Consider the following 26,152-nt stretch of genomic DNA (forward strand, 5'->3'; position numbering starts at 1 on the left):
ACAATAAATGTTGGTGAGGATGTGGAGAAAAGGTACACTCATCCATTGCTGCTGGGATTGAAAATTGGTGCAACCGTTATTGGAAAGTGGTTTGGAGATTCCTCAGAATACTTGGAATGGAACCACCATTTGACCCAGCTATCTCACTCCTTGGTTTATACCCAAAGGATTTAAAATTAGCTTAATACTACAGTGATATAGCCACATTAATGTTTATAGCAGCTCAATTCACAATAGCTAAACTATGGAACCAAACTAGGTGCTCTTCAACAGAAGAATGGATAAAGAAAATGTGTGATATATATACATATATATATATATATATATATATATATATATATATATAAAACATGCACACACAATGGAATATTACTCAGCTTTAAAGAATGAAATTATGACATTTGCTGGTAAATAGATGGAACTGGAGAACATTATGCTAAGCAAAATAAGTCAATCCTCAAAAAACCAAATGTCAAATGTTTTCTCTGATATGCAGATGCTAATTCACAATATGGGTAGGGAAGAATAAAGAAACTTTGGATTGTGTAGAGGAGAGTGAGAGGAGGGGTGGGTGGTGGGGATGAGAAGGACAGTAGAATGAGCTGAACGTTATTACCCTATATATATGTATGATTACACTACTGGCGTGACTCAGCACCATGTACAGTCAGAGGAGTGAGTTATGCTCCATTCGTGTACAATGTGTCAAAATGCATTCTACTGTCATGTATAATCAATTAGGACAAATAAAAAATTAATTTAAAAAGTTTTAGAGTAAAGCATTTTTCTGCAGAAGTCACACTAGAAGCCTCTTGTCTTCCAGATAACAAAGATACCTTATGAACCTCTGCCAACTCATAGTCCAGTCTTGCTGCCCTCTTTAGAAAACCAGCTTTAGTGGTAACGATTTTTGGTTTAGGAGTTCTGATTCTTGGTTGTGTCACAAAATCTGGGAGACTTGACTCAAGTTCAACTAGTCCTATGGGAAGAAAGCACATGTTTTTAGTACCCAGTGCTTAGATTTACCATTTCAAACAGATATTGTTGATTTTAGTAGTTGTTTGCCAACTGGCTTCGTTGGAATTGTTGATAAGGTGTACTCACATAATAGAATGAACTCCCCCTGAAATGTAAAGCACCTTTCTGTATAATTAACATATATTCTCAGTGTCTTAAACTATAAAACGAGACATGCATTCTAAAATAACAATGTTAACCTACAAAAGAACAATAAGTTCCATTATGATCAACAAGAAAATTAAAAATGCTAAGATACATGTTGCCATCACTCGAAAGAGTATGTTCACCGTGCTGTCACGTTCTGCTCTGGAGATGGCCATTCAGAGCTACAAGTTCAACGGTGTGACGATCAACTCCTGATCTTGGCCATATGATGCTTCAACTTGTCAACTTAAATTTAAACAATTTAAACAAGCCTCTTGAACTTCATAAAGTAATAGTCCTCTCCATGAATTTATCGCCTGACCACCTGCCCCTCCCTTTGCCCTCCAATTTTCTGACATTTCTTTGTTACAGGTTGATTTCATTACGTATGTTTTGTTTGTTTCATGAACCTGCTATAGAAGTTTTTTTCTAGTTAACTTTTGCATAACTTTGACTATTAGCCATATTAAACATTTTCAAATGTTGAGTAGCTAGTTGCATTTACCTTGTTAAATTGTTCTATAGTGTGTCCATTTATTTATTTGGGTCCTAAGAGTTTTTATTGGTTTGTATGAATTCCTATTAATATCACATTAAATTTGTTCATTGTTGTTTCCTACAAATATTTTTATTATTTAACTTTTCGTCTAAAATGATATATTTAATCCACATATCTCAGATAACTCCCTTATAATAGACTTTTAAATATGCAAATTGTTTACCTTCATAGGTGTTGAGATAGTAGTTTTTTACTACAAAGTCCTCTGAGTTGTTGTCTGGGAAACGGCCAAGGCGTGATAGAGGTCCATAGACTGTCGATGCATAATCAGAATAATCCTTGATGATATCTCTTCTCTGCAGTTTCCCTTCAATGTTCTTTCCCTTTGCTTTGATCTTTCTGATTTCTAAAAGAAAAAATACACCCACATGACTCTCTCCAAAATGCTGTTCTGAATTAGAAATGCAAAATAGTAAACTAATTCTAGTTTCATTCATCGGAAAGCTACTGAACAGAATGAATTTCATGATGATTCACTGGAGCCAGAATGTGACACTAAAAACAGAGGTCTGCCATGAGACAGGCAGGAGTGACAGAAGCTGGATCAGTAGTTCTCAACTCATACTAATCAAAAATCTTTTATAACTGCAAGCTTCTACAAGCTTTGGGCCAAGAGTTTTCAAGGAAAGTTTATTAAATTAAGGAAATTCAAAGTAAATGGAAAAGACAAGTTCAGTGAGTGCTAGGAGAATTCGTCCCCACTACAAGACAATTAAAAGGTTCATCTGGGTTGACGTCAGAAACCGGAAGGTGACTCTGTTTATAGTTTTCAGACTTGTTTGGCAGTCAGAGGGGAAAGGCTGAGCTGCGCCCACCAGGAGAATTCTCAGCTCAGGAGTCAGGTTTAGTCTTCCACCTGCTCTTTTGCTTTCCTCACAGATCAATCCCCTTTAACGGCTCCAGGTGTACCCTCAAGGTGTGAGGCATACGACGTTGCAGCCATGCGGATATTGTCTGTTTAATTCCCAGTGCTTTTGTGTGGGACTGGGAATTTTAGAATTAAGTAAAAATAGTTTATATTTTATTCCTTATCTACAAAGTTAGTCAAATCCTTCACTAGTCACGTACCAAAAAGAAAAAAAGGTGGACCACATCTAAATGAATACCTAGTTGTTACTTAAAAGTCATTTTTTCACATCAAGAAGTTAAGTTCACCAAAATAATTTTTAAGTAGTAATTTAATTTTTGTAATTGCTTTTCTTTTGTTAGAAAACTAATAGGTGATTGTTACTTGTATACATATCAGTTGCTGATTTGCATATAAAGGTAATATAATTTTTAAGTAAATAAATGACATTAAAACTTTCTCAGTTGAGTAAAGTTTTACAATTAAATGTTAATAATTTACAATTTTTAAATAATTTTCACTTGAATTTTATAGTCATTCTTAATCCCGCTCTGAATAAAGAGTAAGCCATATATTTCCTATTTTTATATATAAAGTACAAATACATATGAAGAACATAAACATCTATATAAGAAGTCAGTGGTATTAAAATTTCTTGGAGAGTTGTGATTAGGAAAAAAGTATATTTCAAAGATTACTTTTAGGGGACAATAATGGAAAAAAAAGTTGAGCAACAGGACTCTGTCCAGGGCCTTAAGCATGAATATGAGGAACCATCACTCACCCCCTCCATAACATCAATAACTTAATTACCTATTAGGAGGTGGTCGCTTATGTAGAGAGGGACTTTCCTCCACCTTCGAAAAATAACTCGGCTCTCATCCCTTACCTATTTGATTCACTAGGACCAAAACAGAATTTTATCATAGCTAAATCAGAGAACAAAGCCCCCTTTCCATTTTCTTCCTTCATCATACTACACCATTACTTGATATATGTGTGTGCTGGATTTGTGCCAGTTTGGCTTCTTTTGCTTCCTGCAGTTTACACCACTTGGCATTCAAGTGCTTCATGTCCAATTCATTTTGACGCTCTTCACGCTTCTTCAGCAGCTCTTTTAAAATTTCCAGGCGAATGTCCTGCAGTCTTCAAGTTAATTACAGAGCATTAAGACATATAGAGTATCTCAAATACGTTGTTCTACTAGAGAACACAAGAATAGTTGCTACAAATGGGATCTTCTCAGTGGGCATCATCTTAATATACTTTTCTAAAAGATCCCTCTAGCAAAAATGTGACCAATGACTTCAGGGAAATAGTGAATCCAACATGATAACAATGTGTGGATATAGCTGTGAAGGATGAAGAATGGTATGGCAGGCAGGTGGGGTAAAAGAAGGGCTCTCCAGGCAGATTTCTGGGGGATCAAGAAGTCTGTGGATGGTTCCAGGTTGAGTGGTATGTATTGCTGGAGGGTTAAGGAATGCGAAAGTGAGAGAAAATGAGGTGTGACATGCTCTCTTAAGAGTGAATCTGAAAACGCCAGTGCCCAGTACATAGTAAGTACTCAATAAATCTGTTTCCCTCCCTTTACCTTTAAGTGTTCTCCTGGTGTATCCGACTATGTACAGATGATTGCTCAAATAATTTTTGTGTGTGTGTGGTGCTGGGGATTGAACCCAGGGCCTTGTGCCTGTGAGGTAAACACTACCAACTGAGCTATATCCCCAGCTCAGATTGCTCAGATATTTCTGAACCAGACTTTGTCTGCTTAAATTCCTGGTGTCCCTTGACTGACTAAAAAAAGTACTCATTTTGATCCCCAAGAAATCTACCTCTTTTCTTATATCTTCTTGCCTCTGCCAATGATTCCTCCTCCAACCATTTCTTGCATTCGTTCCCTAACTTGTGTTTATATCCGCTCTCCTAACTGGGACTCCTTGCAGCTAGTCTCCCCTCCTTCCAAACTTTGTTCCATATAGCTGTCAAGGTTCCCTTTCCTAAAACAGAGCTCTGAAAGCACATTTTACTCTACTTAAAAATTTATGCATTCATTTATTCTCTCACTCATTTGTCAAATATTTAGGAGGCCAGAAACAATGATGTGCAAGAAAAGATGCTGCTCAGGAAGCATTGTGCTCACAGAAAAGGCACAGAAACCAACATGTACAATGCAAGGAGATAAATTCTAGGCTAGAAGAATGAAAAGGCCTCCGTGGGAGAAGAAAGACAAGCAGGGGAGTGGAGTGGGCAGGGGAAGGCTTCCTTGTGGAGGGAGGCATGAAGTCAGCAGAGCATAGTGGATAAACGAGGCTTGGGGTCTGCCACATAGACCAGGGAGGAGCTAGGCCTCAGCCAAAAGGACTACAGAGCACAAATATGTCACACCAGCAGAGCTTTTTAAAGTGAATACACGTGGGAGAGTCAGGAAAGACAAATGAGTATGGGGAGGCAGGCACTTTTAAAAATAAGACACAGGCCTGCTGCCACCTTTCTCTCTAGAGCGAGAAATACAGTCATGTTCTGCATAACGACTCTTAGGTCAAGGGTGAACCCATCTACCATGGTAGTCCAATGGGATCATAATGAGCTGAAAAGTTCCTATCACCTAGTGATGCCACAGGCATCACAACATCACAGCACAACACATTACCTTATGCTGGTGTAAACAGCCCTACTATGCATTAGCCATATAAAAGCACAGCACATACGATTATGGACAGTACTTGATAATGGTAATAAACAACTATGTTATTGATTTGTGTACTCACTATATTTTTATCATTAGTTTAAGGTGTACTTCTTCTAAAAAATCAGTTTACTGTAAGACAGTATGCTGTGCTATGCAGGAAGCATCCTCGTGCATCTCCCATTTCCCATCTCCATTGATTGCATCAAGAGTCACACTGTGATGAGTCTGCCATCTGGATTGTTGAGGCCCTCTCTGTGATGTTCACACAACGATGGAATCACCTAACCACACATTTCTCAGAACATATCCCACACTTAAGCACCCCATGGTCAAGTTTTCAACCTCACCACTTTTACCTTAGTTTCTTCAACTGTAAAAGTGAGATAATATTATCCAGCTCACAGGGTTGCTGTGAGATCTAAATGAGTCAGTGTATACAAAGAGCAAGAGCAGTAGTCTTCAAACTTAATTGTGCTCGAGAATAATTTGTAGGACCCACATTGCTGGGTCCCACATCCCAGGATGGGGCCTGAGAATCTGCATTTCTAACAAACTCCCAGGTAATGCGGATGTTGCTGGTCTATGGATCACATGTTGAGAACTACTGACTTAAACACTGCTTGGCCCATTGTAAGCACATTATAGGGTTACTTGCTCTCTGTCATCATCATCATCATCACTGATATTACTGCCCACCTGATGGCTTCTTACACATCCTTCAACACCCAGCTCAGCAGCTACCTTTTCCAAATCACCCTTCTCAAACACATCATACTGTTCTCTCACCTGGATTCCCCTAGCACTTGGTGTAGAAAGCAGCACATCGCTGGTAGAACATGCCTGAGAGGAGTTGTTCTGAGAGTCTTTTGTCTCATCCTCTGCCCATATTCCTACCTCCAGCCCCAGGAGACCATAACGAGCTCTGTTGGGCACAGCAGTTTCCCGGTCATTCTGTTCCCCCATCTCACAGCACAAAGCCCAGCACACAGGAGGGTCTCAAAATATGCATATTAAAACTGTCCTCAGTATAACAGAAGTACTTACCTTCTCAGATGTCCTTACTCTGACCAGATAAATTTTTAATATTTTTAATATCTTCTGAAAAAGACATTCCTTTCCAAAGTATAGCAATGAATTTAAATTTTTGCAGACAAGATTGGGTAGCTTGACACATACTTTGTTCCCAAACACTATTTTCTATTAAATTGCAAGCTTTTAACAACACATCACATATTCTAGATTCAGGCTTAATAAGAAGGTGTTGTGGAGGTTCGGTGGGGGTTGGGGGAGAACATATTTTGAATTCTCCACCAAGCTGAGTCCCTAACTCTCTTGGTCCCTAACTCCCTTGTATATAAGGGGCCTTAGTAGCATTGCTATGAACAATAAGGGCTTCAGCATGGCCTAGAACAAAGGACAACCTTAACAAGTATCCTTCCTTTCTTGCTTGTTAGGGAGTTGTAATTTTTGGTACTATAATTTCTCATCTTTTCTACATATCAGCAATAATCTCATTACCAAAAATATGTCAGTTACAATGACTGATATGCCTTGGCATATTGTTATTTATCCATACTGTCATGTATGCTCATCTTTTAATGGAAGCATTTCAATTCTTCCTTTCAAATAGGAAATGCCTCATCACCTACAGCTATAACCCCTGACATCCTGACTGTGAATCCAGTGTTGGGGGACTAAGGGACAGGACTACTAGGAGGCTGGTCCGTGGGTGAGGAAAAGGACCAAGGCCTAGGGACAGTGGCACTGGGAATGAACACAAAGGGAGAGTTTGAAAGATGCTCTGAAGAAGTCAGCAAGATTCTGCAACAGTCTAGATAGACACTAAAGAAAAAAAATAAAAAGGGCTGGGGTTGTGAAAAAAAATAAAGAGGGCTGGGGTTGTGGCTCAGTGGTAGAGTACTTGCTTAGCATGTGTGAGGCACTGTGTTCGATTCTCAGCACTGCATATAAATAAATAAAATAAAGGCCTATCAACATCTAAACATTTTTAAAAGAAAAATCAGAGATGCTCTGAAGGAGCTGCTGACATTGGGGTTCCATGCTAAACTTCACACACCAGGAGGGCATGATACCTTTTCATGTTACTGGAGAGAAATTTATAGAGAGCTTCTACAGTACATCAGGAGGCAGAGATTGCTCCTGAAAGAACCAGAAACCCTATTTTTTATCTCCATAGGTTGAGATGGCTTCTAGGCCCAGGCATTTGGGAAACTGATTTACAGATGAAAAGAGGTACAAACATAACTCCCATCAGTACAGGATAAGTGTCTGGATGGTAGGTAACATACTTTTCAATCTCCTGCTCTCTAAAGGCCCACTCCTTCCTCTCCATTGCATTCATCATCCTCCTCCTCTTCTCAAACTGGCGGATGTCATCCAGAGGGGGAAGAGTGGCTTCCCAAGCACGCTTCTCCCGGGCTCGTTCTATCATTTCCACCTCAGCCTGTCCTGCTGGGAGACCTCGACCTGGAGGATGAAACATCCCACCTTAGAAACCAGAGGGCAAGTCCATGTTGTGCCAGGGTATAATTTACTCCCTTTCAGCTCCGATCTTCTTCCCTAAATTCAAGGGTTGTGACAGGACAACATGATACAGGAACGCCTTCCAGATATGCCTCTTGGCTTGTGCTGTTGGTGCCCTGCACTGCCTCTTGCTCATAACTGAGCCATGTAAGATGTGGTGAGCACCTCTAAACATGACCTTGATTTAGTCCATCATCTTTCTGGGACCAAAAGTCGATAAAGAAAATGGGGACTAAAACAAGTTTCCTTTGATCACTGAACCCCAATAAACCAACCTTTGGTTTATTTTCATTTAAAAATAATTATAGAAAAGTATAAAGAAATAAATAAGTCCTATTTCTATTAAATATAATAAGCTACTTATAAAATTTATGCTTTATTTCAAATCTTTTGTTAGACTTACACTTGTAAAAGAACACATCATATAGGAATTTACTATCTCTTGTTTTTAAAATTAGTATAATATAGAAAAGGATAAAGTGCTATATTTCTGCCCTTTGTTTCCAGAAGCAATCACAGTGGGCATACTGTCAATGCACTTTTTGCTTTATGAGTGTATGTAAAGAAACTTGTAAACCCATGTGCAAAATAATACACACACACGTTTATATACATATATATGTATATATATATATATATATATATATAATAATGTGTATTTTGTGTGGAGTTTTCTTTAGTAATTTTAAAAACAAAAGAGCACGAAAATAAAACTTTCAATACTCAGATTTAACAACTGCATACACATTTTGTCTCATATATTTTACCTGTTCTAACCAAAGAAATTAAAACATTTAAAATAAAGTTTACCAAGCACAAAGCCCTTGGTTTGATCCCCAGCATCGCAAAATAAATTAAATAAATAAATAAATAAATAAATAAATAAAAATAAAGCTTGCCAACATATCAAGCCCCAATGCCTGTTTCCCTTTCTCAAAGTAAACACAAAAGAAATTTGCAACTCTCCTTCCAATCTTAGTATTTTTATATACAGATTTATATATCTAGATCTTGCAATATAAAGTTAACATTTCTTTAGCATTTAAAATATGCCATGCATGGGCTGGGGTTGTGGCTCAGTGGCAAAGCGCTTGCCTAGCACAAGTGAGGCACTGGGTTCGATCCTCAGCACCACATATTAAAAAAAAAATGAATAAAATAAAGGTCTATCAACATCTAAAAAAGATTTTTAAAAAATGCCATACACTGATTTAATTCATTTAATCCTCCATTAAGCCCTATCATATAAATATAATTACTCCTATTTTCCAAGTGAAGAGACTGAGGGGTCATAGGAGAAGTAACTTATATAAGATCACAGCTGGTAAAAAGCAGAAATGAGGATTTGAAGACGGCAGTCTAAGCTTCGTGTAAGCTTCATGTTTTTATGCACTCCAGGACACTCTTTCTCTAATAAAAATAAATATGAACCAGAAACCAGATTTGGTTCAAATATTAACCAAAAATGAACTATATATAAATAAAAGTCATATTGCTTTTATTTAATATTTATATACATCATCTTGTACTACATGATATATCATTCTGAAACTTGTTTTCCTTTTTTTTTTTTTTGCGGTGCTGGGGATTGAACCCAGGGCCTTGTGCTTGCAAGGCAAGCACTCTACCAACTGAGCTACATCCCCAGCACACAAACTTGTTTTTCTAATTCAACTTTGTTTTGGGGGCTTGGCCATACTCATTTAGCGAGATCTAGGACTTCATTACAATTTAAGCCGTCTTTTCACATGAACATTTAGATTGCTTCTAATTTTTTGATTATGCACAATGCCACAACAAACATCCCTGTACTGGTCTCCTTGTGCCCATATGTGAGTTTCTCTAGGATTCTTAGAAGTGGAAATGCGAGAGTCTGGCAGTCAGATCATAAAACGTGAGCATTTTAATTCAGGATACTGTCAAATTTACCCTCAGGAAGTATATTTTTGCTCATGCTTTCTGAGATTCCCTGCTGGTTCCTCCTCGAGTCCAAGTTCCTCACTTCCTCCCACACTGCTTCTGCCTAATCTTAGTTGCTTTTTGCAGTCCCTACAAATATTTAGTAGTTCATCGAGTATATATAATTTTTACTTTCCTGAAATGGAGTTTGTGGGAGTTCTGTTGTCCTTGTTGCTATTATATAATTTGGGGAAAAAGAAGAGAAAAAATATAAATTTAAACAAGCACAGTTATATTCGGAGTAGGAATTTGAATTAGAATTGCTCGAAGGTATGAATTATTCAGGGAAGAAATCAAATCTATTCAAGCATGAATTTTTCTGTTCACAAACATGGTGTGTCTCTGTTTTAAACATATCCTTGATTTTGAGCTTAAAGAACAATTTATAATTTTCTCAATAAATGCCTTAAATGTATTTATTAAGTGATTTCCTAGGTATGTTGTCATTTGTTGCTATTACAAATGTGTTTTCTTCAATAATTTTGCTAATTAGATATTACTCTCATACAGGAAACCTAGCAGTGTTTGTTGATTTCATAATCAACTCTTTTCTTGTTCTGATAATTTATTTTACTAGGTTTTCCAAACAAGCACATTTGTCTGAAAATATAATTTTGATGTTTCTTTCTAATTCTCATAATTTTTTTTTCTCTTACCTTACTGCATTGATTCAATGCTTCTCAACCAAGGTGCTATTGGCAGACAGTGACTTCTTGTACGAGACAGTCCCATGAAGTACAGGATGTTTAGTGTCCGTGCCAAATTATTCCCTACACCCCATTCCATATGCTAAAGGCCTGAAGCACTTCTTAATCATTATTACATTTAAAAATACCACCCATACTTCTAAATGTCCCTGGCTGGGCAGGAATCATAGCCCAGCTCACTAAACTCTAGAATAGGATCTTCTCTACACATTGCTATGAGATGGTGGAGATGAGGGTATCCTTTTTTTGAGGATAAAGTTTCCAGAGTTTTGCCTTTGGTATTATGTTTACTAAAGATTGTAGAGATGTTTTTTTATTAAGTTTCTAAGTTTCCTCTGCTCCCAATTTATTTTGAGTTTGTATCATGAATGAGCACTGAATGTTATCAAATACTTTTTCTGCATCCAATGAAGCATGTTTCCTTTTCTGTTAAAATTATAAATTACATGGTTGATTTTCTGAAGTTGTAAAAACTTGAATTTTGCTGACTAACCCACTTGGTTACAATGTCAACCTTTTAAAATACAGCAAAATTTGATTGGTGGTATGTTATTTAGAATTTTCTGCATATATTCTATACCTAAGATTGATTGTAATTTTCCCTTCTAGTACTGTCCTTATTCAATTTTTCAAGTCAAATATAAACTATTCATACAATAAACATATTAACTTTCATTCTCTCTTTGCCAAAGGAATTTGCAAAAACAAGAGTTTATGAGATCCTTGAAAAAGTGGCAAACACCTGCAAAACTATTTAGGCCTGGTGCTCTTATAAAGATTTTTTTCTTCTTAGCAAGTATTTTCTTTAGTTATTTATCTATTCTTAAAACCAACTTCTTTAAAAATTGCATGTTTTTAAATACAGCAAAAGATACTCATTGTATTCTCTTACATTTCTTACATCCTTTAATACTCTGTATTTGCATCATTTTTCTTGATGCTTCCTACAAGAGGCTTGGTTTTATCATTAGACTTTATCAAAAAAATCACTTTATGGTCCTAACAGCCATTTCTTTTGCCTTTTTCAAAGCTCTAGTTATTAATTTCTGATTTTAATTCCATTATTTACTTAAGCTGTGAAGATTAAATGAGTTAGAAATGTAAAGCACGATTGCCACTGTTCTTGGTACGTAGTGATGAGGACTCAACTTTTGTCCTGAGTGTCATCCTTTTTCACTATGTCTTTTTTCATACATCTGTTTGTAAAATTTTTATTAATGCATATCGTAAGTACAGAAAGGTGAAAAACGAGTATCTCCTATAATGGCACCCAGATCAAGGAATGCAATGTTACCCAAACTGTAGAGTTCCGATCAGACTCCCTTCCCAGCATCTACCTGCCCCAAGAGAAGTCATCCTCATGCCTAACAGATTACTTTAGTTTTTGTTGTTTCTGAGTCTGATATAAATGGAATCACAATGTAGGTGCTCTTTCCTATCTTACATCTTTCTTCAGCATTATATATGTGAGATTCACCCAGGTGGTTATATATAATTGTATTTCTACTCTCATTATTATATACATATTCCATTGTGTAGAATATACCATATTTTATGTGTTTGTTTTTCTTTGGTATACACCTAGGAAATTTCTGGGTTGCAGCTGTAAGCACATTCCATAAACGAATTTATTTAATCCTTGTAATATCCTTTAAGATAGCTTTATTATGTATGAAAATTTCTTTATTTCACCTTCATTCCTTAATAATATTTTGGCTGGTAAAAAATTCTAGATCTGAAATTACCTTACCATATCTTAAATATAATACTACATAATGTCAATCTGGTTTTAACCCTTTGTGGGTAATCTCACTTTTTTCTCTAATAGTTTTTGTACTTTTTATTCTATTAGCAGTAGATGTGAATTCTTAAATATTTATCCTTCTCAGTACTCAGTGCAATTTTTCTTTGTGAGGGTTCATGCCTTTCTGCAGTTCTGGGGAATTCTGGACCATTATCTTTTGCTGCACTTCTTCTCTATCATTCCTTCTGTTCTCACTTTCTGAAGCTTATAATGCCATTTTCCATGACTCTTTTACCTTGCTTTACCTCTGTACGTTGCATTCTGGAATTCGTCTTCATTTTTCACATATCTGTTGGCCATTTGTATGTCTTCTTTTGAGAAATGTCTACTAGAGTTCTTTGCCCACTTTTTACTAGGCTTACTATTTTCTAGTTATTGAATAGTTTGTGTTCCTTGTATATTTTGGATATTAGCCCTTTATCCAATATATGATTTGTAAATATTTTCTCTCAGTCTGTGGGTTATCTCTTCACTCTATAAGCCAGAGTTGCCTGTATGTGTGTAATTTTTGGAACTCAATAGTGTGAATGGTGATTGTACTGTCATCTACAAATATTCAAGAGAATTACTAACTTACCCCAAGTCAGAGTAGCCAGGGTCAAGAGTTCAGGGATAGTGTCCTGGCATACTACATATTCTGGAGAGTATGGATCTGTTTGAACATCAGTATCCCTATAAACAGTCTGAGTGCCCACAGTAGATTTCGAAGGGATGGTTGGGTACTTAGAAGGAACAGGAGGAAAAATATATGGTTCTGTCCTAAAAGGAAAAAATTAGTTTAAAAATTGAGACTTAATATGATCATTTAAAGTACTATATAATCATGTAGAAATAAATTCTTCAGTTTCACTAAGTCCCTTTACCCTTTAAATGCTGATAGGTACAAAGTTATAAATCTACTGTAACCAGGATTATGCTCCCAAACCCTGCTAGAATTATCTTCTTATTCTCACTTCTGCCTAGAAACTGAGTGGGAATAAATGCCTTGGTCTACACCCCACAGTGTACATTTATCTGGTGTTATTGGGCAATGCTGGAGTACAGAGCTATAAAAGATGGATTCTAGGATGTTGTACAGTACTTCTGGACCTATTCAGAATTGCTGAGTTCCCTGGTTTCTTCTCTGTTTTCAGTCACCCACACACCAATTTCAGTCATTTCTCTCTAGAAATACAGGAGTAGCGGAAAGAGAAGGGATGTTTTCTGAGAAGGAAGGAAGCAAGCTTGTCAGTCAGCCGGCCTGCCTCTTTCTGAATAGATGACTTAATAATTAATGCCAGGATAACTTGGTGTTAACCAATTGGAAAATTTACCTAATCCCTTACACAAAAATTAACCCCAGATCATTTAAAAATGTAAAGTAAAAAATGAGACTATAAAAGCACTAATAGGGGGCTGGGGAGATAGCTCAGTCGGTAGAGTGCTTGCCTTGTAAGCACAAGGCCCTGGGTTCGATCCCCAGCACCCAAAAAAAAAAAAAAAAAAAAAAAAAAAAAAAAGCACTAATAGAGCTGGGCGCTGTGGGGCACACCTGTAATTCCAGATTGGGAGGCTGAGACAGGATGGTTGCGAGTCAAAGCCAGCCTCAGCAATTTAGCGAGACCATAGCAACTCAGCGAGAGACCCTGTCTCTAAAATACAAAATAAGGGCTGTCTCTAAAATACAAAATGTGACTCAGTGGCTAAGTGCTCCTAAGTTCAATTCCCAGTACAAACAAAACAAAACAAAACAAAACAAAACAAAAAAACCACTAATAGAAAATTTAAGAAAATATTTATATCATCTTTGAGTAAAGGTCTTTTTAAGCGTGGTCCAAACATCAGAAACTATAAAAGAAATGGTCATAGAATGAAGAGTAAGTTTAAACTTCTGTATTTCAAGCTATCACAATTTTAAAAGGTGAATGAAAAAGTTGGAAACAGGTTTTGGAAATAGGTTGTGCATATATATGACAAAAAGTTGAGAAGTCTTTTACATAAAGAGCCCTTATGAATCAATAAGAAAATTGAATAATCCATAGAAAAATGGTAGACAAACACAAAACAAAAAATAAAACTTTTAGCAGGTGAAAAGATAATGAACCATAAATAGCAATCAAAGAAAAGTAAATCAAAACAGAGAGAAGTTATTTTATTATGTAAGCAAATCTTTTAAAAGATTGAAAGTACCTAGCATTGATGAAGTTATGAAAAAATGGGCATTCTTGCAAAGTATTGATGGAAATACAAACAGCGGGAAATACAAATACAACTGGCTGACAGGTACTTTATCAATATATAGCAAACCCTTAAATACCTTTTGATCCAGCAATTGTACCCCTAGAAATTTACTCTGGGAAATAATTTGACAAGTGTACAAGGGTACAAAGATTCATATGCATATGTATGTTCACAAAGTCCCATATAAGAGTAAAAAATTAGAAACCTAGATGATCGCAAGCAAAAGAACAATTGTTAAAAATTATGGCACATTCATAATGAAATTTATGCAACTGCTCAAAGTAATACTATAATCTATAATTACAAATATGCAAAAATATTCATGGTTCATTATAAAGCAGGAAAAAGATACTATTAAACAGAATATATAATAGAATTCCAATTTTACGTTTTTAAAAACTGTACTTTTATACATAGAGAAATGCCTAGATGAAAATATAACACAATAATAGTAATTGGTACAAAAAATTGAGTTTTATGGCCAAAAGAAAAATAATAGTAATAGTTCTGGAGAGAACTGCAGAGAGAATTTTTCATCTTTATAGTTTTCTAAATTTTCTTTTTTAACATGTGAACATGTGTGTGTGTTTGTTTTAAAATAAGAAAGGAAAAAAAATAGCCACTTTCATTTTTTAAAAAGTTTTTTTCCCAGTTAGTAGAAGCACTGGTTAAATTATATAAATAATAAATAACTAAAGATAAGGGCCAGGGGCTAAGGGTATAGCTCAGTGGTAGAGTGCCTGCCTGCTGTGTGTGAGACCTGGGCTGGATCCCCAGCACCACAAACAAAACAGAACAAAAACAAAAAGATATTTCCATTTTAAAGAACAGAGGTAGTACAGCATATTCAACGACTTAACTCTAAGAAAAAAGGAATTTCAAGCCAGTTAGAAAGAAGTACTTATTTGGAGGTTCAACCTGTGAAGGAACAAATACTTTGCAATCAGTTTTCCAGTAGTTGCTGTGATTTCCTAACATGTGTAGACAATATAGGTATTTATGGCTTCTTAAGTTTTCAGCAGAAATAATTTTATTATAAAATCCTAGTTGAGAAAATAACTAGCTTTATACCATTCCAGATTACATGAAAGTTTATTATCATACCATGGGGCTAAGGAACAGAGTTACTTTAGATTAGGTAAAGGGGAGTGAAAGAGGGGAGGGGGTATAGGAGCAGGAAGGACAGTAGAACAAATCAGACATTATTACCCAGTGTACATATATAACTATATGATTGGTGGGATTCTACATCATGTATAACCAGAAGAATGAGAAATTATACTCTATTATATATGATGATTAAAATGCATTCTACTGTCATGTAAAACTAATTAAAACATTTAAAAATTTTTAAAAGAGAATATTTATTCCAAAATAAATAATTATTCATTTGGACCATTTTATCAAATTATGATAAGGTCTCAAATTATGATAAGGTCTAATGAATTCTTCTGACAAAGTTTTCTGATGGTTAGTGTCTTTGTAGACGTGCCCAAGAAAGGGATGCAATAGAGGAATGCTACTTTGATAGGACTCCTGCATTTAATACATAATTTTCTAACTGATTTATTTTTCTAACCTAAGCTTTCCCCCCACTTGGTTTTACGGAGTGTAAAATATGAATGAGAAAGAACAATGATCTCTTTCAACCTCCTCCTCAGGACTCAGACCCAAAAAACTCCCCCACCTACTTTCTGTTTGACCTGACCCCTGCTCTGTTCCAGCCTGTTGTCTTGGTCACATACTCTGGCTTGGTAATCCTGGCAGCAGCCACTGCAGCTCTGTAGGCCCTCCTCCTCTCCCACAGCCCAGGTACCAGGGGCCCTCACTGTCTGCCACACCCAGTCTTCTAGATTTTCTCTCCCAGATCCAACAGAGGGGCATACAAAGAGGGACTTCATTGAATGTTTTCAGAGTATTAACTTCTTATTCTCAATGCCAAGATGTTTACACAGAATCAAAAGATTCAACAGCCAGTCATGAAAAGGCTGTGGCTGGAGAAGGCCAGCTGCTCCTTCTAACACAGGTGGCACTTTCTTCACTGCTCAGAAACTCAAACCTGCCAGGATTCAGAGATGGCTTTGCTCAGAAATACTGATTCATTCTTTTAAAACTTCTATAGTAAAAACTTTGAGCATGCCAATGTCATGGTTTATCTTTTGGAAAGAATGTTTATTCCTATGTCATTGTTACTTAGGAAGGAGCAGAAGACACATGTTGTTAAGCACTGTAGGCCTTGAACTCTCTATAATCTAACAATGGTTATATGAGAGGCAACTATGACCTCCAAAGTAAAAGGTCCATGAGTCTGCTTCTAAAAAATTGCCAGAGAGATCTGTAGGGATCCACCCATCTCATTGCTCCCCCTTTGCTCACACAAAGCATTTCATACAAGTCTGCATCTCTCCCTGATAAGCTGGCACCTGACAAAGTTGCTCCATCTGGGAAGAGCAGAGAATCTATTCTCTATCTCACAGTCTTAAAAAAAAAATCAAGGGAGAAGTAGGATCTTATTTGGCATTTATTTTGAGGATTATATATATTTTATAACATATGTCTTATTCACATTAAGAATAACTACATCCTTTAAATGTTTGCTTGAAGCCTAGTCCTAAACACCTTTCTATTCAGAATTTGAAATCTAAAAAAAAGGCATCTTTTCCTGAACATATCATGAATATGTTGGACTTTCTTTTTCATCACAGAGAAATAATAAGGTATATTAACACAGGAAAAAGTGTAGCAAAAGGTAGACTTTCAATGTAATGCTCTCCCTAAACTGCTGCCTGACCCTAAAAAATTAAAGATATCTGTCCCAGATTCAGCCCTTGAATTTTACTTCTCTCACTGTGGTTCAATTCTATGTGCAAGAAAACTATATTTTACTTATCTTTGTATATCACATTGCCTTGTATATGTTAAATGATTATTAAAATATAAAATTCTAGGATTCCAAAAAATTCTTTAATTTATTAGTTTTCCTGATAAAATGTTGAAGAATCATCATCAAATAAGTGTGTGTTTCAGGGAAGCAAAAGAGGACATTTAAAGAATTTTCAACTTTTTTTTCTCTTAATCATAACTACTATGGTTTGAATATATGTCTCATCCAAACTTCATGTTGAAACTCAATTCCCATTTTAATAATATTGACAGGTGGGGTCTATTTTGGAAATGATGAGTCCTCATGAGTGGATCTGGTACCTTACAAAAGAGTGGGAGGTAATTAACGTTAAGGTCCTTTTTGTCCTTCCACCTTTCACAGAGTGAGAACATAGCATTTGCTCCTCCAGCCAAGTAAGGACAGAGCAAGTCCTTACCAGACACCAAATCCTAGTGCTTTGATCTTGGACCCCACCCCAGTGTTCAAAACTATGAGAAATAAATTTCTATTATGTATAAAATACCCATTCTGTGGTATTTTATTATAGTACTTAAATGGACTAAGACAACAACTCATAATAAGAAATACGTTTTATATATATATTTTTATATATCATTATATACATAAAAACATGCATATATCTATCTTAAAAGGTATAACAAAGAGCAACTCTCCTTAATATGTCTGATACTTCGATTATTTTCTATTCTGTTGTTTATTTTTTAAATGCTTCTCATGACCCACTAGAAAATTCCACACTTTCCAATGTTCATGATTTGCAGTTTGAAAAATATTGATTTAGAGAACTATCTTCTAACAGCAAACATTGAAGTAAATAACAAATCAAAAGAGAGTTTTGAAATAATGGTCACTTACTTGGTTGCTGCAAAAACAACATTGAGTGGCATATGTTGATAAAAGGGAAGGAAGGGCCTGGGAGGAAAAAGGAAAACAGATGTGTGGGAATTTTGCATTTTGCATTTCTTCTAATTTTAATACCTGTTTCTTAAAATCTTTCAATATCCCTGTAAGAATAATACTCAAACTTTGGCATATATAAAATCACTGAGGGAAGGAAGAAGGTTCACATTTAAAATGCACATTCTCTGGTCTGGCCCAGCAGACTCAGTAGCTGTAGAGCACAGCCAATGAATGTACATTCTCAGAAGGCACACCAGTATCTTCTCTGCAATGGCAAACAAACCACGATTTTAGAAAATGCTCTCTACTTGAGTCTGCCATTAGCCCCAGAGCAAGTTCTTGAGTTCCCTGAGACATTTTGAAAATCCCAATGACTTAGTTTAAAGCATCCCCCTTTCCTCCCAAACAAGTCTAGGAATTGAATATGCTTGAGTTAAGAAGTTAACATTTCTCTGAAAAAGTCAGCATCAGAAAAGTTTCATAAGGCAGCTGCTCATAAATAATAACATGGATTAGAAGTTTACTTTCTCAAAGAAACTTATGCAGATGTGGTACCAAGGCTGTTTTTTTAACCTACATAACACCTACAGGAAAATTCCCATCTCATTTTAATTAGGGTATATAATTATTACATGACATTAGTCTCAGATGAAATAAAGTGAATCTTTTTACTGTGTCGGTTTTGGCAATGTTCATACAGAGAGCAAACGTTGACCATTTGAATACTTCTTAAACAATTTTCCCTGCTCTACAATTTCATGGTATCTCTGCCGTCTTCAATTGATGACTCCATTTTGCTTGCAAATATACAATCTTAGTTGCAATTAGTACCTCTAAAGTTAGGCAGGCTTAGTTGGAATCTCAGCTCTGTCACAAGCTAGCTAGCTCATTGACTTTGAGTAATTTGCTTCTCCTCTCAGTTTCAGCTTCATTATTGGTAAAATGGAGGTAAAATATATCTTATGCTACATTTCTGCTGTAAAGATTAGACAACATGTATGTAAAGCACTTAAAGTGGTGCCTGGTGTACTGCATGAACTTAAAATGATAGCTGCTATCATTATTGTAAAGGGAATGTCAAGCCTTAAATGTTCATTAGCCATTACTTGGTACCTGTCAAAGTACTTATAGCGATTCTTTCCAGTAACATCAGGATCTTCATTAATTTCTTTAGGTATCTGAAAAGAAGTGCCCATTCTAAAAGGAAGCAGGAAAATATTATTCAAGTGTATTATTTCCACCTATAATTTCTACTTAACATTTCTACATCTATAGAGTATGAGTATTTCATAGTGACAGGGAAGTCTTCTATATCATGCACTTAACTGTCCTAGATTTTAGACTATCCGTGATTATTTCCTGTAAGCCAGGAAACAAGGCCTTAGTAACAGGGAGTAAGGGTTTGGAAATTGGTATATTTGTGAAATCCTGCATATAAAAACACCCACTTTTAATTAAAAGCACATGAGGATAACAAAATTCCAGAAGCATTATTATTTGTTAATTTACTAAATATGAACTTGTAAGTAATTCTAAGAAAAGCAATGATTTCAAAAGTAAGGTGTTTTGGCTGTAATTCTCCAAAAAATATTTTAGACACTAGCAGAAAACAGCACTTGCAATTTCTAAGATGGATCAAAGTAACAAAAACTCAGTCATTCCTATCTTTGGTGGAAAGTTTTCAATGACTGTACATATATTCCTGCCAAACTTCAGGTAATTCTCAGAAGGCATACCAGTCTTTCCCTGCAGATGACAAACAAGCTATGATTTCAGAAACTACTGTGTACTTGGGCTTCAGGGGTCATTAGCCCAAGCAAGCTCCCCAGTTCCCTGAGATATTCTGACATTCCCAGTGTCTTAATTTAAAGCATTCTCACCCCAAATCTAGGAATTGAGTATGCTTTAGTTAAGAATTTCACATTTCTCAGGCATGTAGCTCGATGGTAGAATGCTTGCCTAGCACATGTAAGGCCCTAAGTTCTATCACCATGAATCTCTCACACACACACACACACACACACACACACACACACACACAATTTAACATTTCTCTGAAAAAAATCAGTATCAAGATATTTCCATAAGAAGTTTGCTCACAAATAATAATTTGTAGGTTAGTGATTTACATATATATTTTTTTCATGTCAACCTTCTGAGAACATCTAACCAATAAATGTACAACCCTTGCTCCTTAAACAAGCTTATTTTTTGAAAAAAAAAAAAAGGTTTTAACAAGATAATTTGGCCCAGGTAAACATTACAACCATACATTTTTAAGTAATGCAGAGTAAATACATCAAAATTTTAAAAAATAAAAACACACAAGTATTCTTAGGAGCTGGAGCCACTGACACTTACGTGGCAAGCTGCCAGAGGACTTCTTTGTGCTGCTCAAGTCCCCTCCATTCTCGACTGATGAAGGCTGGGACAGGATCGGACTTGCTCCAATACTGGGAATATCTTGGATAATGGATTAGGTTACTGAACATGGTTCTAAATCTGGGAACTTTTTTCTAATGTTAAGAAAGGCAAGAAGGGAGAAAAAGGACACAATTACACCATCAGATTTTCTAAAGCATTTTAATTATATTGTAAACTTTCTAAAAATGGTACACAATGAATATTGGGGAAAGAATTGTTGGTAAATGCAATAGACTGTTGCTAAAAAGATGCCCAGAAAATTTATGACAATGACCATTTATGTGGCAGGGCTAGAATTAGTTCATACTGCATATGCTTTCAGACTACTTGCATTTGCTCAACTGAAATAAATTAACGAATGGCTCTTTTATTCACAAGAATCAAGATGCCTTGCCCCTTGACAAACATAGCAAAGCAACTTCTGCAGACCCTAAAATTCAGTGGAGATCTGATGATTAGTCAATCTGATTAAAGTGGTTAGCCATGCTAGATAGTTCAAATTCATTAGGTTGCCTTAGTAGATGAATTAGACATACCAGTCGGCTTCCAATCAGGGTGGTTTGAATATTTGCCCGCATGTGGTCTTTCTCACTTGACACAATAAACAATGGATCTGAGAAAAAAATAATAAAGTAGCATAAGGAATAGAAAATATATTCTCCTTGGGTGAGAATACTAGCAAAACAACATAATTTCTTTCTTTCTTCTTTTTTTCTTTCTTTCTTTTTTTTTTTTTAATGGAGTTCTCATTATGTTGCCCAGACTAGCCTTGAATTCCTGGGCTCAAACCATCCTCCTGTCTTAGCCTACATAGTAGCTGGGACTATAGGTATGTAACACCATGCCTGGCTTGTAATTTCTCAATTGGAAAACAAATTAGAAAGTTTAGATATTGCCTAACTCTGCAACAGCTAATGGCCCTATTATTCAATACTATCTACCAATGAGAATTTGTTAGATCCACCTCTTTACTGTGTAGTCCAAGTCGGTTTATGGAATTGGAATGCAAAAATAAAGTGGAGCATTTTTACAAGCACAATATCCTAAAAAGCTCTCTTCTTTCCTATGAACAAACTTCTTTCTGGGTCTAGGTAGTCCGGAAAATACTTCAAGAGGGAAGATGTTATACATACATAAACACTATGCCCATTTACAAGTGAAAGAAACAATAAATTTAGATACTATTTTTTATATTCAGTGTACTGAGAAGAGGCAAATATGGTGCCTCAGAATTGGTAGACATGGTAAGGAACTATCAACCTCAAATAAGACCATCTATCTTCAGAATGCACTCCTTAAGTGTACAAGTACTGTACACTGATGATGGGCCTAAGTTATCTCTCTGAAGTTCAATAGAAGATTAAACTGCTATTATAAGAACTTACTTGTTAGGTATATCTTTAATGATGAAGAGTACTAGTGATTGATCATATCACCCATTAAAATGAACCAATTTGACACTGAACTCAAAAGCAGACTTTAGAGAGACACTTGATTTCCCAAGTAGATTTATCTCTGGGGAAATAATACCCTAGCAACTGGATGACATATATTTCTTCATAGAAATTAATAAACTGGTATTGTGACTTTAGAAGTAAGTCTGTTTTGAATTTGGGTAATATGAGTCAATTCTTAAAACCTAACAACTCTGTGGTTACCCAACAAGAACAACTTGCTGGATGTAGTCATCTGATATTTCCATCAAGACTGAAAATCCTCTAGGGCCTCAGGCTCCCATTTCCCTTCATACAACAAATGTGTTTTGACTAGCTATGTCCTAGGTGCTTGGACTACATACATTAAAAAAAAAAAAGATTTTTAAAATCTAACTTCATGGGAAACATATTAAACAACAAACATAATAAACGAGGAATTATGTAATATGTTAGATTTAGAAGATAACAAAAGTGCCATTTTTAAAAAGAGAAGATCAGGGTAAGGTAGACTAGGTTGCAATTTTAAATTTGAAAATTCCATTGAGAACACAACATGTAAAGAAATTGAAGGTGAGGGAGTTTGCTATATGGATATTTGGAGGAAGTGCATTCTAGGAGAGAAAATCGCTAGATGAAAGGCCCTAGGATGAAAACATGACTGATATGTTGGAGAATGACAGAGACCAGAATGAATGAAGCAGAATGATGGAAAGAACAGTAGGTAAAAAGTGAGGGAAATTACCAAAAGACTAGATCCCACAGGGCTTCTTAGGTAACAGTTAAGGAGCTTGGAGGTGTTCATATTTGTATCCCTGACCCCCATACCTACCTCACCACAGTTTTTTTCTATCAGATGGAAACCAGACCCAAAGTCAACAAACTTACTGGCTGGTCAGCATCAATCTTATTTCTCAGTTAAGTCTTCAGTTAAGATAAATGAAGACTCAACTCTATACAATCCGTGGTGAGCTTTAGGATCAAGAGGTCATTTATAGTACTATGCCAAACCCTGTCCTAGAAAGAGAAATCCACACAAAAGTGGCAGTCAAATGGAAAAAGGAAGCACATACATGGAAAGGATGCACATGCCAGATAAAATACAAAGAGCTAGAGTAGCCAGCTAAATCTGAATTTCAAATAAGCAATTAATAATTCTTTAATATAAATAAGTCTCAAATATTGCATGGGATGGAAAATTTATACTAAAATATTATATGTTATTCTTGAAATTCAAATTTAGCTGTGCATCTTCTATTTTTATTTGCTAAATCTGGCAATGCTGATAGGGTAAAAGACCATAAGGTCAAAGAAAGAAAGCAGGAGAAAATGGCACATTAGTGTTTACTTTTCCTGTCCAGGTTCTAGACTGTTCTGATTATACTTTTCTCTTGCATGAGACTGCCTGTTTTACTGTTACAACACAAACTTTTACTTGACCTATTATAAATGGATTTCCAAGGGATATGAAAAAACTTAGCAATCTCTCTGCAAAAGAGACACTTAGAGATAAAACAAACAATAAGCTTAATAATCCTTTGTCTTCATTGAAGATGTTTATCTTCCTTTGTAAATAACCTTTGAAAGCAACATAGTGATATGTCTACGGGACTTTACTAGATTTATTTCATAAGAGGAAACCAAGAGTGAATGAAGAAAGCCACTGGCTAGAATATGTACGCAATCATTACACAGCTTCTATCCAGTAAATGGGTACCCTACAGGTTACCATTCAAAGACAACTCTGGGAATCCCAAAGGCAACGCCACGTGTTTGGAAAATATGCTAGATTCACGCCAAAGGCTGGAGCTACTGAGGGCAAAACTGGAAAAAATCACGTTTTAACTTTTTTAACAAACCTAACAGTGAATTCAGTAATTCAATTAACATATATGAAGTACCTAGCATACGTACCATCCTGAAATAGACTTGAGAAGGCAACAAAAATGTATAGAATAGAAATTTAAGGTCCAAAAGAGTTTGAACACAAGTGGAAAATCGGGGAATTAAAGTAAACTGGAACTTTATTAGCCCTAGAGGAACCTGGTTCTTAAACAATGTTTTAATGGATAAGAAAAAATTTAATAAAAAAAAAAACGCTAAAATCAAGTGAGATAATCTGCAATCTCTTTACCTACAATGCAAAATTTGGAGCTGCCCAGCGAATGAGAGCGGGAAGATCATTTTAGCTGGGCGTTGCATGCAGTTTGAATGCGGGTACGTTATATGCATGAATACCCAAGTCCGCAAATCGCTCCATACTTTTCTGGACACCCGCCGGAACTAGGCTTCGGGAAGACAGTTCAGGTCTGAGCAAATTATCTGAGGAGGGGGACAAGGAGAAAGGTGGCACCGAGCGGTGCTCTGCGAGTCATAGCGCACCAGAGCTTTCGGCCACCTGAAGGATGCTGCCCCCGCCTAACAATGGACAACCTCGGACAGGGAGTCTATCCAGAGGTTCGTCTTTCGTTCTCCATGCCCCTGGCAAGGTCCTACCAACTGCAAGGCCAACCTGGCCTAAGAGTCGACAGCCCACGAGCGGGGTCTGGGGCAGTCTTACCATAAAGGAAATCGTACGTTCGATTGGAGGAGTAGCCCCTGGCCCTCGACTTCTCGCAACCCCGTTGCTGAGATATTTGAGGGCCAGTCGGGGGCTTCTCGATGGTCACTACGTGGCTCATGGTGCTGCCTCTTTCCTCCCGCCAGCCTGGACAAGCTAGGAAGGTCTAGTCTCTGTGTGCACCGTAGCTATGGTAACCTCCCCTCACTCCAAGGGCGCGCGGGGATCAGGGGCGGGGCGAGGCGCTGGAAGGGTGGTGCCAGGCGGGGAGGCCGGGCGAGGCACTAGAGGGGAGGGGCCAGGCGAGGATGCGGGGCGGGGCGAGGAGCTAGAGGGGAGGGGCCAGGCGAGGATGGGGGGCGGGGCGAGGAGAGGCGCCTGAGAGGAATGGGCGTGAGGAGCCCGGAGGCGGGTTAGTAGAGGAGAACCTAAAGGAGCAAGGGAAGAGCGGGGAGGGAAGGGGTGGGAGGGGACAGCCTCAATCCCAGTCAGTGAGCTTGCTAGAGGCGGCCCGCAGGTTTTTAGCCTCCCACGCAGGGTCGACGCTGGAAGCTGAGGAAAAGGCCACTCTAACAGCGATTTGCCAGTTCTAGCCTGTAATCTCTTTCGGAAATCCCTGGAAAGTCTCAGAACCTTCTAGAATAGTTGGGTGCTTTCATTTCAGAAAGTCCCTTTCCAGGGGACTTGTGAGAGAGATGAGGAATTCAAGCGCCCCAGTGTTGGGACTTGGCACAGTAATCCCATGCGCATCCGACAGTAACTTAATCCTCAGACTGCTGCCCCTTACTCAGCCCTGGGCATTAGATCAGCGAGGAAGGGCTGCAGGCCTTCACTCTGCTTCTAAAAACTATTTATAATAGCAAAACTTAAAGATAGTAAAAAGTGAGCCCACTTTTAATAAAATACCTTTACCCAGAATCACCATTTATTCTCATTTTCCCAGTCTAGTTTCATCTTTCCCTCCTTTTTAAATCTCAGACATACTATTTTATTCTTAAAGTTTCATCTGTATCCCAAAAGTGATGCGGACTTTTAAAAATGTTTAACTTCCATTATTATATCTAATAAGATGAACACTTAATTCCTTCGTGTACTTTAATACTACGTATTCGAATTTCCCATCTTGAGTCCAAGATGTCGTTTATAGTTAGTTCTATTCAAGATTCAGAAAGTTCTCACGTTGTTTTTTGGTGTCTATATTTAGTCTTTTGGTTTATAACAGTTCATTGCTAGTACTCTCAAAGATCCTCTATCTTAGGGATTCTTCCGTAAAAAGAACTTTCTCAAACCAACTCATTGGGTTGAAACAGAGCTTATAGAGGAGAGACTGGATAAATGTTGGAGTTTGTCTCTTAAGTATCAAATTCGGAGAAATGAGTCAATACTCTATCAAACTTCAATGTTAACCACAAAGTTTTTTGTTTGTTTAACATC

The 26,152-nt window shown here is 36.8% G+C and overlaps 1 protein-coding gene and 1 non-coding gene across 4 annotated transcripts in view; both read right to left on the bottom strand.

The window, feature by feature from the left end:
* Cfap91 (cilia and flagella associated protein 91) overlaps positions 1-24,890 on the bottom strand; it is a 60,655-nt gene extending 35,765 nt beyond the window's left edge. For all 3 annotated transcript variants that reach the window (XR_007110335.1, XM_047565560.1, XM_047565561.1), the window contains exons 1-10: positions 24,719-24,890; positions 21,262-21,338; positions 20,663-20,817; positions 19,415-19,498; positions 18,257-18,313; positions 12,854-13,035; positions 7,572-7,749; positions 3,559-3,716; positions 1,887-2,069; positions 837-979 (exon numbers count right to left, since the gene is read on the bottom strand). Coding sequence is in view for 2 of the 3 variants with exons in the window: in XM_047565560.1 (XP_047421516.1) it covers positions 837-979; positions 1,887-2,069; positions 3,559-3,716; positions 7,572-7,749; positions 12,854-13,035; positions 18,257-18,313; positions 19,415-19,498; positions 20,663-20,817; positions 21,262-21,338; positions 24,719-24,839 (1,338 nt within the window). In the remaining variant the exon portion in view is untranslated. The remainder of the gene's footprint in view (positions 1-836; positions 980-1,886; positions 2,070-3,558; positions 3,717-7,571; positions 7,750-12,853; positions 13,036-18,256; positions 18,314-19,414; positions 19,499-20,662; positions 20,818-21,261; positions 21,339-24,718) is intronic.
* Trnaa-ugc (transfer RNA alanine (anticodon UGC)) lies at positions 9,380-9,453 on the bottom strand. The gene has a single exon. It is a non-coding gene; the product is annotated as a tRNA-Ala (tRNA).
* Positions 24,891-26,152: the final 1,262 nt, after the last annotated feature.

This window comes from Sciurus carolinensis, chromosome 9, assembly GCF_902686445.1.
Source record: "Sciurus carolinensis chromosome 9, mSciCar1.2, whole genome shotgun sequence".
Taxonomy (NCBI): Eukaryota; Metazoa; Chordata; class Mammalia; order Rodentia; family Sciuridae; genus Sciurus; species Sciurus carolinensis.